Source organism: Microchirus variegatus (genome assembly GCF_963457635.1).
Source record: "Microchirus variegatus genome assembly, chromosome: 20".
Lineage (NCBI taxonomy): Eukaryota > Metazoa > Chordata > Actinopteri > Pleuronectiformes > Soleidae > Microchirus > Microchirus variegatus.
The window spans coordinates 20,017,002-20,034,128 of NC_139821.1; the positions used below are offsets into that span (position 1 = coordinate 20,017,002).

Below are 17,127 nucleotides of genomic sequence, written 5' to 3' on the forward strand. Positions count from 1 at the left end.
CGAAAGAGGAAGTCAGAGAGACTTGATGGCATCTCTGCAATGCCTGCACCACAGGTTCAGGTGCTTCAGTGACTGTGAGCAGATTAAACAGAGCAGAACCATGCTGCCCAAACAAGGTGCTGTAGCATCTTCGTAAAATGTTCATCCCCAAGACACCTGGGGCGGGGGAGATGCATCAGCTGGAGGGTCCTTGACCACCAGTAGCCCACACCCTGGCAAAGTTCTACCACAGAGCTCGACTTCGAGTTCCAGGTAGCTGAGATATGGGATGGGCAATCCGTTAGCAGCTTGAAGTTGAAGCCAATGACAAGATTGAAGTTTCTCATGGTCCCAAGTCTCAAAGTGTTGCCGGAAGAAACTTTCTCTGACCGTGGACACCATGGACCCAGTGTCCACTATGCAAGGAACCTTTACTCCCCCTATAATGATGTCCATATGTGGACAAGCGCTGATTAGCTTAGCTTCTTTCCCATCCCCCCACATGACAGATGAGCCAGTGGCAGCTCCCCTCAAACTTTGGCTCTGCGGTTCGATGGGCGCTAGTTTCCCAAATGCTGGGCTGAATCCCGCTGAAAAGAAGCAGACACTGAAGGTTGAGGAGGGGCACACTGTCCTCTGCACTCCCTGGCAAAGTGGCCAGGCTGCTGACATCGTTGACAGATGACTGAGCCACGGTAAGGAGAAGGGTTACACTGCTGATGGATCTGCAGCTGAGAAAGAGTTTCTGTGAGATGCTTAAGCTGTTCCTGTTGGAGCTTCAGCATTTGTTTCACCTCCTGCAGCTCTGAAGCCAGCGGTGGACTAGCCACTAAAGCAGCAGTCTGGACACCACACTGCAAGCCCATCAATGAAGGAAACGAATGGCTTCGGCCCCGAATACCCCCTGACAATCCCTCTCACTCCCACCTAATTGCCTCTGCCCTAGCATCCAGCAGAGAGACGGTAGGTCGACTACGTACCAATTGTTTCTCGACGAAGGAAACCGTCAATGACATTTTCGATAAACTGATCGCGCAGCAAGACATCTGCATTTGGCATCTCACTTGGAGCGTTTTGTTTCACCGCAGACTTCAAACTCATTAACACGAGGGAGAACTCTTGGAGAGTTTCCCCATCTTGTTGTCGCCTCGAGAAAAATGCCTCCTGTAAGGCAACGTACAAGTCGGCGCAACCATACAGCTCTCGTAATACCACAATAATTTTGGCTGGGTCACTTCTATCAGCGGTCAAACGATATTTTATTTCTTCACGCACCTCTCCCTCTAAATGGTTGAAAAGAAAGAACGCTTGATCAAATGTGGACAGGTGATGAGCCCTCATGCAAGCCTGAGCCTCTTCAATCCACTACTCTAGCTCTGAACCTGATCTACCCCTACACGCTGGGCACTTTCTATCTCTGGGTACAAGGACCAGTTGCTCTGTTACAGGATTAAAGCTAATAGTGTCTCACCATTACAAGATACATGTTTGAAATTCTAATTGTTCTTATCCAAAACACAAGCTGATTTTTTTATGCTTACTTTTTATTTTCTTTGACCCATGGGTTGTACAGTTATAGTATATATTTAACTCCTCACTTTACCTCAAGCCAGTGTCCATGGTTACCAAGCTTATTTTGTTGTCTCCTTCGCTGCTACCAACTGGACAGGGAAGTGTTTTACGTGGATTATTGGCAGACAGTGCCTGTGGCTCCTGTAGTCACAAGACTGTTCTCACGTATGTCCCATCACAGAAATGGCTAGATGACTACATTCATCTCATGATTTTATGGATTTATAGAACATCTCACTATTTGGCAGTCAATTTGTTTGTGGGTGTTTAGAACAGCTCCTTAATTGGCAGTCAGTCTCATGGTGCATATCGAGAACAGCTCCTAGTTTGGTACTGTTTCATTACACATCTGAGGTAAAACATTCAACGTGTTGAGAATTTATGTTCATGCAATGAATAAATGTTAAATTGATGTATATTGTACAGTGGCTGACAGGTCTTTTATATAAAGTAAGAATTAAATAGTCCCTGGGCATCGTGGCGGCTGGTCGTAGAGCTGTGTGAAAACGAGTGCTCCCACAGACCCAAGCACTTCAATTTTTGAGTAGGCTTCCGTTGTCGTTTCTGACGGCCAAGAGGGGCAAACGCACTGCAACGACCCAAAACACAAGTAGGAGGAAAAATGCATATGCATATGCATAATCACAAACGTGAATTTTGTGTGTGTTTTCTGTCCTGCCTGTGTTTTGGGACTTGCATGTGTATTGGGACTTACATGTGTTTTGAGACTTGCATGTGTCTTGGTACCTGCGTGTGTTTTGGGACTTGATGGTGTCTTTGTATTCGTTTGTGTTTTTGAATCTGCAGTGTTTGTGAATATACAGCTCGTTTCCCCTCCTGCATGTATTTTGGGTTGTTGCCGTGCGTTTACCCCTGTGAGCCATGTAATACTGAACCTCTATCACATTGCAATTTAATAAATTATATTGTGATAGAATTACCCTCTCTCTCACACACACACACACACATATATATATATATATATATATATATGTGTGTACAGTATATATGATAAAGGTTTAGATTCATCCTGATTTTATTTTTGATTTTTTTTATTAGGCAACTCTAAATTATGCTCAATCTTTGAGCAGACACCTAAAAAATAGAGGCATAGGGCTCAGAGGGTTACTAGTGTACAAGTTGTGGACTGGCTTTTTATTTTGTAGATTCTGCAATCAAGCAACCAAATAACAAGGGAAAGCAATAATAATCCTTTCTGCAATGTCATTTAGCACACATTTGTATCAGATGGGATTTATTTTGGGCTCTGCCCATACAGCTTCACTTCCTCCTCTGCACTGATGGGAGGTGTTACAGGTTTAATCAACATGGGCACCATCAATAAAATATGGTGATATTGTGATAAGACTGCAATCAGAAAAGAGGATGAGCCATAGGAAAGTCATGAGGGCATTTTTAGACACCAGCCTCATCTTCCTAATGTTGTACTTCTGCTTTTCCTCTGCTGTGTCCTCCTCTCTTTATTCTTCCTCGTGTCAGTTACAGGGACAGTTCCATTTAAATGGGATGCACAAAACTGGAGACGTGATTCTTGGTGGGATTTTCCTAATTCATTTCTTTTCAGCTGATCCTGACCTGTCTTTTACCTCAGAGCCACAACAGTCTCACTGCTATGGGTGAGTCTGTGAGGAAAACTATAATAAGCTGATAAAAGCAAAGTCAGTAGATTGTGCTTTTTAATATATGGTTAATGTTAAATATGTGAATATATGCTATTTTTAATTATACTACAATTTTCTAAATCACATTTTATTATTATTATAGTTGAAGTATTCATCTGACTGTATTCATAATATGTAGCTGTGAAACATGCATGCAATTATTACTTGGAAATAATATATTTATAGTAGTAAACACTTGTGTGTGTTGTGTTATTAGTTTTGATATTATAGGATTCAGACAGGCTCAGACCATGGCCTTTGCTATTGATGAGATCAACAGAAACTCCAACCTGCTGCCTAATGTGACTCTGGGATACAGTCTGTATGATAACTGTGAAAAACTAAGTATTGGATTTCGTGCAGCAATGTCCTTAGTCAGTGGTCAAGAAGAGCAAATTACATTAGAGGAGAACTGTGTAGGAACTCCTCCAGTCGTAGGGATTGTGGGTGATTCTTCTTCCACACGCTCCATCGCTATATCCACAGTCTTAGGTTTGTACAGATTGCCTCTGGTAAGTTTAAATAAATTAAATACATTCTTTAGATTCTAAAAAAAATGCATTTTATTATTGTGAATGAGTTATGAACATAGTTAAAATGTAAAATGAGTGATCAAAATTAAAATATATGTTTAGAATGTTCATTCTGTGTGTTTTGCAGGTGAGTTATTTTGCCACATGTTCCTGCCTGAGTGACCGACCAAGGTTCCCATCTTTCTTCAGGACGATCCCGAGTGACGATTTTCAGGTAAATCTATCAACAAATTGTAAATGAGTAAAATTAAGTGCAAAGAACACCAAGCGAAAGATGATTCCAGCCTGTGCACTAATCCCTCTGTTCTGTGTCCACATAGGTGAATGCTATGATTCAGATACTAAAATATTTTAGTTGGACTTGGGCAGGTCTGATCATCAGTGATGATGATTATGGAGTCCACGCTGCGCGATCCTTTCACTCTGATCTGGGTCCAGCTGGTGGAGGTTGTTTGGCTTATACAGAGATTTTGCCACGGGGTGATGACCCTGCTGAACTAAGGAGAATAGTGGATGTGATGAGGAAATCTACAGCTCGAGTGGTGATTGTGTTTGCACATGAGAGTCACATGATTAACCTCATGAAAGAGGTTAGTCCTTTTTTACTTAAAAAAAAAAAAAAAAAAAAAGCATTTGTAACACATGCTATAACTCTATACTTGTTTGTAACAAAGTCAACTTGCACTATTTGGGTTTTGGTTTCATTGCATTTGTAATATTTTGCTTTACAGTGCACATAATTGCTCTTGAAACTAATATTGTTTTGCAGTTAGTTGCAGTTTTGCAGAGAGCATTTTTTTTTACAAATAATTGTGTGTTGTGAGACAGGTGTTTTGGTGGCTCCTTCTGTTTGACTGAATAGTTTAACTAAATATTATATTACTATGTACTAGTGCAGCTAGTGTATTGTGCCAAACCTCTAACATTTGTTAGAGGTTTGGCACAATACTCACCTCTTCTACCTTTGCCTGCAGTAGGGTGTGCAAGTCCATGAGTCCCTGAGGGAGCAAGCACTTATCTATGGTTAGATAATTGTGTTTGTGTGGTTTGTGTTTTTTGATAGGCAATTAAAAAATTGATATTGAAAACATGTTAAAAATTGTCCTTTTTAAATAGAAATGTTACGTGCTTATGGAAATGTTATGTGTTATTATTATTATGGTTGTACCAGAGCTGAAAATCAGGGAGAGTATGAAAAGGCACAGTTTTGCATCTGTCTGTGTTGCTGGTCAAAAGTCAGGATCATTGCTCCTGTGTATGCAATGATTTTCTGTGAAGAAATAATTTTTTGATCCATCATATCTCACCATCCATTATCACCCAGTTGCTTAAAGTGTCATTCTAACATTGTTATAATCCCATGTACAGGTGGTGAGACAGAATGTGACAGGCCTACAGTGGATGGCCAGTGAAGCCTGGACTACAGGCCCTTCACTCCAGACTCCCAACCTCATGCCGTACCTGGGTGGAACACTGGGCATCGCCATCCGTCGAGGAGAAATACCAGGATTCAGGGACTTCCTGTTACAAATACGTCCTGACCTGCAGCACAATAACACAGATGGAAATAGTCTGGTGAGAGTTTACCTGTGATTTGGTCTATTCAAGAAAAAATATCTTGAAATCAAATTAAGATGAACTACATTGCAGGTGAATCAGTTTTGGGAACACACATTTCAGTGTAGATTTGCACCACCTCCAGCAGGTTGGGTGGAAGCTGGAGGAGAATTATGCACTGAACAGGAAGTTATAGAGAATGTGGAGAATGAGTTCTTGGATGTTTCGAAACTCAGGCTAGAGTATAATGTGTATAAGGCTGTGTACGCTCTGGCATATGCTCTTGATGACATGCTGCAGTGTGAGACAGGGAGAGGACCTTTTAGCAACAACACCTGTGCTCATTTACAAAGACTGGAGCCATGGCAGGTGAGATATCAGTTTACAGTCAAGTCTATGTTTCATGTGTGAACTGTGAAGAAATTATCGATGAAATCCTACTTCTGATATTCTTCATAGAGTGAAATTTAGTGTGTAGAAATGAGTACCCCTTTAACAATTGAATAAAATAATATTCAATCAGTAGTTTTAGTCATTGAACGTAGGTGTGATTGTTTGAGTGGATGGTTGTTGTGGCCCTGTGATGGACTGGCGACCGGTCCAGGGTGTACCCCTGGTTTCACCTGGGACTGGCACCAGTGCCCCCCGTGACCCTCATGTATTTAGTGTGGTCATAAATTATACTTAACACAATAGTAATTATTTTAATGTTTCCCTTTGTCCCTAACCTGGATTTTCATAGATTATGCATTACTTGGAAAAAGTTAATTTCACAACAACATTTGGTGATCAAGTGTCATTTGATGAAAATGGTGATGCCTTACCTGTATATGACATCATGAACTGGGTGTGGCTCCCTGATGGAAGAACTAAAGTTCAGAGAGTGGGTGACGTTAAGAGGTCAGCCTTCAAAGGAGAAGAACTCACACTGGATGAAGACAAAATCTTCTGGAACTTTGAATCCAAACAGGTTACTTCTTAGTTTTTCAGACAACCATCTCTTTACCTGAATCTTTATAGATAACTAACACATACTGACTTTTCTCCACACAGCCTCCTCGGTCCGTGTGCAGTGAGAGCTGTCCTCCAGGTACCCGCATGGTCAGAAAGAAGGGGGAACCTAAGTGTTGCTTTGACTGTGTCCCTTGTTCTGAGGGAAAGATCAGCAATATGACTGGTGAGTGTAAAGTTTTAAACATCACAGTTAAGAGATGTTGTATGAACATGTATCTCATTATTTTCCCTCTTTTCTCAGACTCCATGGAGTGCACCAGTTGTCCAGAAGATTTCTGGTCCAGCCCCCAGCGTAACCACTGTGTTCCTAAGAGAACAGAGTTCCTCTCCTACCATGAGCCTCTGGGTATCTGCTTGACAACCACCTCACTGTTGGGCACATTTGTCTGTGTTGTTGTTCTTGGCATCTTCATCCATCATCACAGCACACCTATAGTTCGTGCCAACAATTCTGAGCTCAGTTTTCTTCTCCTGGTGTCACTCAAATTGTGTTTCTTGTGTTCATTGCTCTTCATTGGACGACCCAGATTAGGGACTTGCCAACTAAGACATGCAGCATTTGGCATCAGCTTTGTTCTTTGTGTCTCATGTATCCTGGTGAAAACCATGGTGGTTCTTGCTGTGTTCAGGGCCTCCAAACCAGGAGGTGAGTCCAGTCTGAAGTGGTTTGGTGCTGTGCAGCAGAGAGGGACAGTTCTGATTCTGACTTCGATTCAAGCAGCAATCTGCACTGTCTGGCTTGTCTCTGCTTCACCAGTGCCTCATAAAAACACCCAGTATCACAGTGACAAGATAGTTTATGAGTGTGCAGTTGGGTCCACAGTTGGTTTTGCAGTTTTACTTGGTTATATTGGTTTACTGGCTGTCCTCAGTTGTTTGTTAGCTTTTCTAGCAAGGAATCTTCCAGACAGTTTCAATGAGGCCAAACTCATCACTTTCAGCATGTTGATCTTCTGTGCAGTGTGGGTGGCTTTTGTCCCTTCTTACATCAGCTCACCAGGCAAATATGCAGATGCTGTGGAGGTATTTGCCATCCTGGCCTCCAGTTTTGGACTGTTGGTGGCACTGTTTGGACCTAAATGTTATATAATCCTGTTCAGACCAGAGAGAAACACAAAGAAAGCCATCATGGGCCGAGGCACTCGATCGTAAAAATTGCAATTCTACATACAAAGTTACAGGTAGAATGGCATTTTAATAATATTATGTCACAAGAGAAAGGGTTGATGGAAAAACATAATTTAAATCTAAATTGTATTATATCTTATATAATATGTTCACTTACAATCAATTACCCTCTTCAGCAATTGACCTGCAGGATTTTTTTTTTTCAAATACCTTAAAGTCTGTGTGTAAATCTCACCCTGCCCAGGAACATCCTCAGCATGACACCTAGGTTTTAACAGACATAACCTTAGTCAAAAAATGTACTAATTTGAATGACTGAACTGCAGGAAACATGCAATCAGCAGAATTATAGTGTCTCACCATTAGAAGACACATGTTCTGAAATTCTAGTAATTGTTCTTATCCAAAACACAAGCTGATCTTTTTACTTGCTTCATGTTTTCTTTGAGCTATGGGTTGTACATTTGTATGTATAGATTTAACTCTTCACATTACCTCAAGCCAATGTCGTCTTCTTTACTGCCACTAACAGGGAGGTGTTCTGCGACATAGAGAATAGGCAGATATCGCATGTGGTTCCTATATATCCAGATAATTACGGGGGTGTTTTTTTTTCTTTTTACATCTTTCTCAGCTAACAATGCAGAGGTTACTATGAAAAACAAGTCCTAAGCTATTCTAAATCTATTTTAAGAAAGTTTAATTTGATACTTTGATTTTCCACAACCTATGGGTTTCTATCTTGTAACGTGTGATACAAAACAGCAACAGGACAATGAAAACACACATAGGCCAAAGTTTATGGATTTCATAGTCAGAGTATGTAAATCTATTTGGCACAGCCAATGAGTGGTGGGGGTTATTGTACAAGCCCTATTTTTTAACTTTGGAACATTTTAAATGGTGCACGATTTAATATGCATAGACATGGTGGATAGAGATAACAGCTCATTATTTGATGGACAGTCTGTCGGTGGATATAATGAATAGCTCATTATTTGACAGTCATTTTTTGAAGGATTTAGAGAACAGCTCGTTATTTGGCAGGGAGTCTCTTGTTGGATGTCTGCAATATCTCCTTGTTTCATTATTTTGCAGTCAGTCTGTTGGTGGGAGAATAGAATAGCTCATTATTTGGCAGTCAGTATGTTGTGGTAATCAAGAACTGCTCATTATAGATAGATGTTCAGAAAAGTTAATTATTTGGCACTGTTCCATTACACATCTGAAGATAAAATATTCAACATATGTTGTACCACAAGTTGTGTTCAAGCAATAAATAAACGTTGAAAATGGATGGATATTGAACCACTGTTATGTTACAATTAAATATAATGTATTGTTATTTAATTAGCCACACACACAGGTAGTATGGTTGTAACTTGTAAAACTGGTGAATAACACATTACTGTAAAACCAATTGTAAAAGTGACACCTTATTATTAATAACAATGATACTACTACTACTGCTAATAATAACACTATTAATAAAAATAACAATAGTAATAATAACAACAATAATAATATAAAATTATAACTTGATTTATAGAGCATCTTTCACGAAACCCAAGGTCACTGTTGTTTTTGCTGTTGTAGAAAATGGACAAAACACAAACAAACAATCAGGTGGTGCACATGGAGGAGGTCTGAGAGATAATGTGGAGCAAGTGAATGGAGAGACGTAATGCCTTGAAATGCTTGTTCCATTTAATATGAGACAAAACAAAATCATAATACATTAATTAATTGCATACATGAACCATTCCATGCAGCAAAACTACTTGGTTTTAGTTTAGTTGTAGATATTTATAAACTATATTTAACAATTGAAATGGAAAGGAAATGAAAATTACAGTGACAATGACAATTACTCTTTTCTCTTTCAATTATAACTCAATCTAAATCAATCGTTTCCTTAACCTTAAACATTGCTGTTTAGTTATTAATTATAATAGCATTAATACATTAACACATATATCAAAAAACATTTCATAAACATTTATGGAAGATGTCCATATACTCAAACTACCAAAACATGACACTGGCGCTTGTGCAACACACAACACATGTGACTTCTACCTTCCCTGTGCAACTTCCACACACTACCCTGTCACATTTATACATGTCACATGTCATTTGTTCTAGTTTTTTTTTGGAGTTTTTGCGGACTTGGCGCTGCCCTGTTGGGGGTATTTGATATCTGTAATTCAATTGTTCCTCGTCAAAAAGAACATTTCAGATATCCACAATGACATTCTTCCTATCCAGAATTTTAATGTTAGATACTACAACGTCATTCTCCCTAGGACAATGAAACCGCACTGAAGTGACGACATTTGTCCTAGGAAGAATGAAATTGTGGACAGAAAGAATGTAATTGTGGATATCTGAAATTAAAAGCCCAATACACATGAATGGCAAAAGTGACGTCATTTGTCCTAGGAAAAATTACATTTTGGATAGGAAGAATTGAATTCCAGATATCTGTGATACATATCAGTCTAGATATTAAATGTTAAAACGGCTACCCGTCAACAGATATCAACAATGCTTTTATGGATATCTGCAATTATATTGTTTCTAGTCATAATTCTAACTGTAGATATTGGAAATTACATTTTTACTAGTCATAATACGAATTGTGGATATACATAATGAGATTTTTGTCACAATCTACATTCTCACATTCCATAGTTTCACTGTTTGTTGTTGTTTTCTGCTGCTCTGTGTCCTTTCTCTCACCCTGCAGGGGGGCGTGGTTGACCGACTTCCAAGATGACGTCAGAGATTGCTTCCACCTGCGCAGCTCCTGCCCAGCTGTTCCTGATCAGTGATCACGCGGGCTTATAAGGCGGAGCTACACGTATCTCTGCCGTCAGTTCCTCGTTTTCGCACAGCTGGTATAGTCACTACTTACCTTGCTATCAGAAACATTGACTCTACAATCGTACTTACCCTGAATTCCATCTCAGGTCAACACGTCTCCTGCTCCCGAGAAAGACACAGAGTTCTTGCGGATTCTCGTCACTTCCGGAATCGCTTCCTCTGTCATTCTCCAGCTCCTTCGTCTCCGCTACATCCACGAAGCAGCCGCTTCTCCCCACGACCCTCGTGGACTCCCACGCTCTACTCTCCAACACCTAGAGTGAGTCCGTTGCTTGGGAACAACAAACGAACTCTGTTGCCACTGAGGAGTCGCTGTGGGATCTGGCCCGGCTGCTATCCGTTCTAGTTTAGCTCTCTACTTCTGTCATTCATGCTAGCATTTGTTACGGTAGTTAATAAAGACCTTTTTTACATACATACCTGTCTGCATCCGAGTCCTCCTATTAAGATCTTCGTAACAGTAGGAACTGACCAACAATGGACCCGGCAGAGTTAAGTAGGTAAGCAGGCGCTAACGGCTCACGGCGAGGCAATTAGCCGACACGAGGCGTTGCTAGTTAACGTATCGTCATCTATACAGGAGCTAACAGCTAACCTCCGGCCTTTGCTTCGCTCGTCTCCTTCCTCTGCTTCTCCGGTTCAGGCTCACTCAGTTCCTCCCTCGTCACCTCCTAGGCTACAGTCTCGTGAGGCTTTCGTTCCGACCCCCGAACGATTTTCAGGGGAACTGAATCAGTGCACTAGTTTCCTCTTCCAGTGCTCGCTAGTATTCGATTTACAGCCAACTACTTACCCTTCTGACCACGCGAAAATAACGTTCGTAGTCAATCTGCTGTCTGGTATAGCCGCTCAGTGGGCTGCAGCTGTTTTTCGCAACGCGCACACGCGTCCTACATCCTACACTGTCTTCGCCACTGAATTAACCCGGGTTTTCGATCACCCTTTCCAGAACATTGACATAGCCACTCGTTTGCTTTCACTAAAGCAGGGTAATTCATCCGCAGCAGATTTCTCCATCGATTTTCGCATTCATGCTTCAGAGAGTGGGTGGAACGACACGGCACTACAAGCTATATTCTTACGCGGCCTTAACGAAGAGTTGAAAGACGAATTAGCTACTCGTGATATTACAACCAGTCTCGAAGCTCTCATCGAATTAGCTAAACGTTTCGACTGCAGACTCAGGGAGAGGCGACGCGACAGGCGACGCAATCCACCTTCTCGCGCCCCTGATTCACCTCAGAAGCTCCATCCCTGCGCCTTCTTCAGCCGCCGTCTCTCTCCAGCGGAGAAGTATTATGACGTTGGGAACAAGGAGCTCCTGGCCGTCGTCCTAGCCCTCCAGGAATGGAGGCATTGGCTAGAGGGGACCGCCCAACCTTTCATCGTCTGGACCGACCACAAAAACCTGGCTTATTTGCAGACCGCTAAAAGACTGAACTCCAGGCAAGCTCGCTGGGCCCTCTTCCTGGGCCGATTCAAGTTTACACTCGTCCAGGCACTCGAATCGTGAAGCCCGATGCACTCTCCAGAATCTACTCTCCTGACCCTCCTGATCCAGAATCTGGTCCCATCCTTCCATCTTCCTGCATCCTTGGCGCAGCAATGTGGCCAGTAGAGACAAGGGTCCGCCAGGCGCAACGAGAGGAACCTGATCCTGGAGGTGGACCACCCGATCGGCTGTTCGTCCCTACGGCCATGCGTCCCGAGGTCCTCGAGTGGGGCCATTCCTCCAAGCTGGCCTGCCATCCTGGAACCGCACGCACCCTCAACTTCCTCAAGCAGCGCTTCTGGTGGCCAACCATGTCCCAAGATTCTGCCACATTTGTCTCGGCCTGTCCCACCTGCTCCAGAGGGAAAACGTCTAACCGCCCTCCGGCCGGCCTCCTTCATCCCCTACCCATCCCCCATCGCCCCTGGTCACACATAGCAGTGGACTTCGTCACCAGACTTCCCCCGCGAATGACAACACAACCGTCCTGACTGTCGTGGATCGTTTTTCAAAGTCGGTCCACTACATCCCTCTCCCTGGACTTCCCTCAGCCACAGAGACTGCAGAAGTGTTGGTCCAACACGTGTTCCGTATCCACGGCTTTCCAGTGGACATTGTGTCGGACCGGGGACCACAATCCTCATCCCAAGTCTGGAAAGCTTTTTGCACCGCCCTGGTAGCCTCCGCCAGTCTATAATCCGGCTATCACCCCCAATCCAACAGCCAAACCGAGAGAGCCAACCAGAGCATGGAGGTGGCTCTCCGATGCGTCGCCGCTCGCCACCCGGAGGACTGGAGTTCGTTTCTCCCTTGGATAGAGTACGCTCATAATTCCCTCACCTCTGCTTCAACCGGCGTCTCACCCTTCATGGCTTCCCTGGGCTACCAACCCCCACTCTTCAACCCCCAGGAGAGAGAAGTGGCAGTCCCCTCAGTCCAAGCCAACATGGAACTCTGCCAGGTGGTGTGGGAATTGGTGTGGGATTTATTTTGGGCCCTGCCCCTACATCTTCACTTCCTCCTCTGCACTGATGGGAGGTGTTACAAGATTAATCAACATGGGCACCATCAATAAAATGTGGTGACATTGTGACAAGACTGCACTCAGATTAGGAGATGAGCCAGAGGAAAGTCATGAGGACATTTTTAGACACCAACGTCATCTTACTAATGTTGTATTTTTGCTTTTCCTCTGCTGTGTCCACTCTTTATTCCTCCTCTTGCCAGTTAAAGGGAAAGTTTCATTTAAATGGGATGCACAAAACTGGAGATGTGATTCTTGGTGGACTGTTTACAGTCAACTTCATTGCAACTGATCCTGACCTGTCTTTTACCTCAGAACCACAAAAGCCTCACTGCTACGGGTGAGTCTGTGAGGGAAACAGCACAAAGCTGATGAAACACAAGTCTATACTAGACTGAATGATTAATGTAATACGTACAGTTTGTATATATAGCATTTTAAGTTATGCTATGTTTGCCTTTATATTTTTTTATTATGTTTGAACTATTTATCTGACTGAATTCATAAAGTTGTGAAACATGTAGCTTTGCATAGTTACTGTTAAATGTATTTTTGTCGTAAACACTGGTGTTTGTTGTTAGTTTTGATATTGGAGGATTCAGACAGGCTCAGACCATGGCCTTTGCTATTGATGAGATCAACAGAAACTCCAACCTGCTACCTAATGTGACTCTGGGATACAGTCTGTATGATAACTGTGAAAAACTAAGAATTGGATTTCATGCAGCACTGACCTTAGTCAGTGGTCAAGAAGAGCAAACTACATTAGAGGAGAACTGTGTAGGAACTTCTGCAGTCCTAGGAATTGTGGGTGATTCCTCTTCTAGACGATCTATTGCAATATCCACAGTCTTAGGTTTGTACAGATTGCCTCTGGTAAGTTTAAATAAATTAAAAAATTACATTCTTTAGATTCTAAAAAACATGATTATATTATTGTAATTTAGTTCTGATCATACTTAACATAGGAAATGAGTGATCAACTTTAATATATATGTTTAGAATTTCCAGTCTGTGTGTTTTGCAGGTGAGTTATTTTGCCACATGTTCCTGCCTGAGTGACCGACCAAAGTTCCCATCTTTCTTCAGGACGATCCCGAGTGACGATTTTCAGGTAAATTAATCTACAAATTCGAAATGAGTAAAATTAAGTGCAAGACCATGAAGTGAAACATGATTTCAGCCTGTGGTTTAATCCCTCTGCTCTGTGTCCACATAGGTGAATGCTATGATTCAGATTCTAAAACACTTTGGTTGGACTTGGGCAGGTCTGATCATCAGTGATTATGATTATGGATTCCACGCTGCCAGATCATTTCACTCTGATCTGGGTCCAACTGGTGGAGGTTGTCTGGCTTACACAGAGATTTTGCCCCGGGGTGACGATCCTGCTGAACTCAGGAGAATAGTGGATGTGATGAGGAAATCTACAGCTCGAGTGGTGATTGTGTTTGCACATGAGAGTCACATGATGCACCTCATGGCAGAGGTTAGTCCTTTTTCACTTAAAAAAAAACATTTGTAACACATGTTATAGCGATATATTTGTTTGTAACAAAGTCAACTTGCATGATTTGGTGATGGTTGCTTTGCATTTTTAACATTTTGCTTTGCATTGCACATCATTAATGGCACTTGGAACTAATATTGTTTAGTTGGTAGTACTTGAGCATACAATCAGAGTGTTGCTGGTTAAAAGTCATGATCATTGCTCCCATTTGTGCAGTGATGTTTTGTAAAGGAAAAACAATATATTTGTTTATCCATCTTTCATCATCATTGTTATAATCCCATGTATAGGTGGTGAGACAGAATGTGACAGGCATGCAGTGGATGGCCAGTGAAGCCTGGACTACAGGCCCTTCACTCCAGACTCCCAACCTCATGCCCTACCTGGGTGGAACACTAGGCATCGCCATCCGTCGAGGGGAAATACCAGGGCTCAGGGACTTCCTGTTACAAATACGTCCTGACCTGCATCACAACAACACGGATGGAAACAGCCTGGTGAGCGCTTCCCTCTGATTTGGTTTATTTAGGAAACATATTGAAATACAATTCTGATGTACTACATTGCAGGTGAATCAGTTTTGGGAACACACATTTCAGTGTAGATTTGCACCACCTCCAGCAGGTTGGGTGGAAGCTGGAGGAGAATTATGCACTGGACAGGAAGTTATAGAGAATGTGGAGAATGAGTTATTGGATGTTTCAGACCTCAGGCCAGAGTATAATGTGTATAAGGCTGTGTACGCTCTGGCATATGCTCTTGATGACATGCTGCAGTGTGAGCCAGGGAGAGGACCTTTCAGCAACAACACATGTGCTCATTTACAAAGACTGGAGCCATGGCAGGTGAGATATCAGTTTACTGAATTTCACTTGATCCATTGTATTTCATTTGGAGTGTGAAACGTAAAGAAATTATAGACTAAATCTGAGAGTAAAATTAAGTGTATAGAAATCACTACACTTGAATCACTACATGACTACACAAATAATTCAAACATTACGTTTGTCTGAACTAGATTATACTAAACATACTTAATTTTTAGTATGTGTTTTGTCCCTAAACTGACATTTTGTAGATTATACATTACTTGGAAAAAGTCAACTTCACCACAACATTTGGTGATCAAGTGTCATTTGATGAGAATGGTAATGCCTTACCTGTATATGACATCATGAACTGGGTGATGCTCCCTGATGGTAGAACTAAAGTTCAGAACGTGGGTGAGGTTAAGAGGTCAGCCTTCAAAGGAGAAGAACTCACACTGAACAAAGACAAAATCTTCTGGAACTTTGAATCCAAACAGGTTATTTATTACTTTTTCAGACTACTATCTCTATACGTACACCAGTATAGATAACGCTAAAGAATATTGACTCTTTTTTTCTCCATACAGCCTCCTCGGTCAGTGTGCAGTGAGAGCTGTCCTCCAGGTACCCGCATGGCCAGAAAGAAGGGGGAACCTGAGTGTTGTTTTGACTGTGTCCCTTGTTCTGAGGGAAAGATCAGCAATATGACTGGTGAGTGTAAAGTTTTAAACATCACAGTTTAGAGATGTTGTATCAACATATACGTATAACGTATATCATCACTTTCCCTATTCAGACTCCATGGAGTGCACTAGTTGTCCAGAAGATTTCTGGTCCAGCCCCCAGCGTGACCACTGTGTTCCTAAGAAAACAGAGTTCCTCTCCTACCATGAGCCTCTGGGTATCTGCTTGACAACCACCTCACTGTTGGGCACATTTATCTGTGTTGTTGTCCTTGGCATCTTCATCCATCATCACAGCACACCTATAGTTCGTGCCAACAATTCAGAACTCAGTTTCCAGCTGTTGCTGTCACTTAAATTCTGTTTCCTCTGCTCGTTGCTTTTCATTGGACGACCAAGATTATGGACTTGCCAACTAAGACATGCAGCATTTGGCATCAGCTTTGTGCTTTGTGTCTCATGTATCCTGGTGAAAACCATGGTGGTTCTGGCTGTTTTCAAGGCCTCTAAACCAGGAGGTGAGTCCAGTTTGAAGTGGTTTGGTGCTGTGCAGCAGAGAGGGACAGTTCTGGTTCTGACGTCTGTTCAAGCAGCAATCTGCACTGTCTGGCTAATCTCTGCTTCACCAGTTCCTCATAAAAACACCCAGTATCACAGTGACAAGATAGTTTATGAGTGTGCAGTTGGGTCCACAGTTGGTTTTGCAGTTTTACTTGGTTATATTGGTTTACTGGCTGTCCTCAGTTTCTTGTTAGCTTTTCTAGCAAGGAATCTTCCAGACAGTTTCAATGAGGCCAAACTCATCACTTTCAGCATGTTGATCTTCTGTGCAGTGTGGGTGGCCTTTGTCCCTGCTTACATCAGCTCACCAGGGAAATATGCTGATGCAGTGGAGGTATTTGCCATTCTTGCCTCCAGTTATGGCCTCTTGGTGGCACTGTTTGGACCAAAATGTTTTATAATCCTGTTCAGACCAGAGAAAAACACAAAGAAAGCCATAATGGGTCGAGGCATTGGATCATAGAAACCACATTCATCAATTTCAGCTAAAATTTACACACAAGAATGCAGCAAAACTAATGATGTAATATATATATATATATTATACTATATAAAACAGCCTGCTATTAAAGTCTATGTGTGTGTATGATTCTTTCGATGCCCTGCTCAATGGACGGACCATTCAGATGTACCAACTCTCTGTCCTCACCAGTTCCTCAGCATTACGTATCAGTAAAGATAGATATAACTGTCGTCC

General features: G+C 42.1%; 2 protein-coding genes across 2 annotated transcripts; both read left to right on the forward strand.

Annotated features, from left to right (window-relative positions):
• Positions 1-1,295: 1,295 nt before the first annotated feature.
• Positions 1,296-11,864, forward strand: LOC310941853 (extracellular calcium-sensing receptor-like; the record flags this gene model as incomplete). Its single annotated transcript, XM_083907101.1, has 13 exons — positions 1,296-1,400; positions 3,052-3,188; positions 3,451-3,745; positions 3,894-3,980; positions 4,087-4,356; positions 5,135-5,341; positions 5,417-5,692; positions 6,066-6,293; positions 6,377-6,500; positions 6,579-7,485; positions 10,215-10,245; positions 10,438-10,610; positions 11,531-11,864. 13 exons carry the CDS (start codon positions 1,296-1,298, stop codon positions 11,862-11,864), a joined length of 3,174 nt encoding a protein of 1,057 aa, XP_083763227.1.
• Positions 11,865-12,591: 727 nt separating this feature from the next.
• Positions 12,592-16,893, forward strand: LOC310941854 (extracellular calcium-sensing receptor-like; the record flags this gene model as incomplete). The annotated part of the gene is made up of 10 exons (XM_083907102.1): positions 12,592-12,819; positions 13,071-13,207; positions 13,449-13,743; positions 13,895-13,981; positions 14,087-14,356; positions 14,668-14,874; positions 14,947-15,222; positions 15,456-15,683; positions 15,774-15,897; positions 15,983-16,893. The coding sequence occupies 10 exons, from the start codon at positions 12,592-12,594 to the stop codon at positions 16,891-16,893; spliced, it is 2,763 nt and encodes a 920-aa protein (XP_083763228.1).
• Positions 16,894-17,127: the final 234 nt, after the last annotated feature.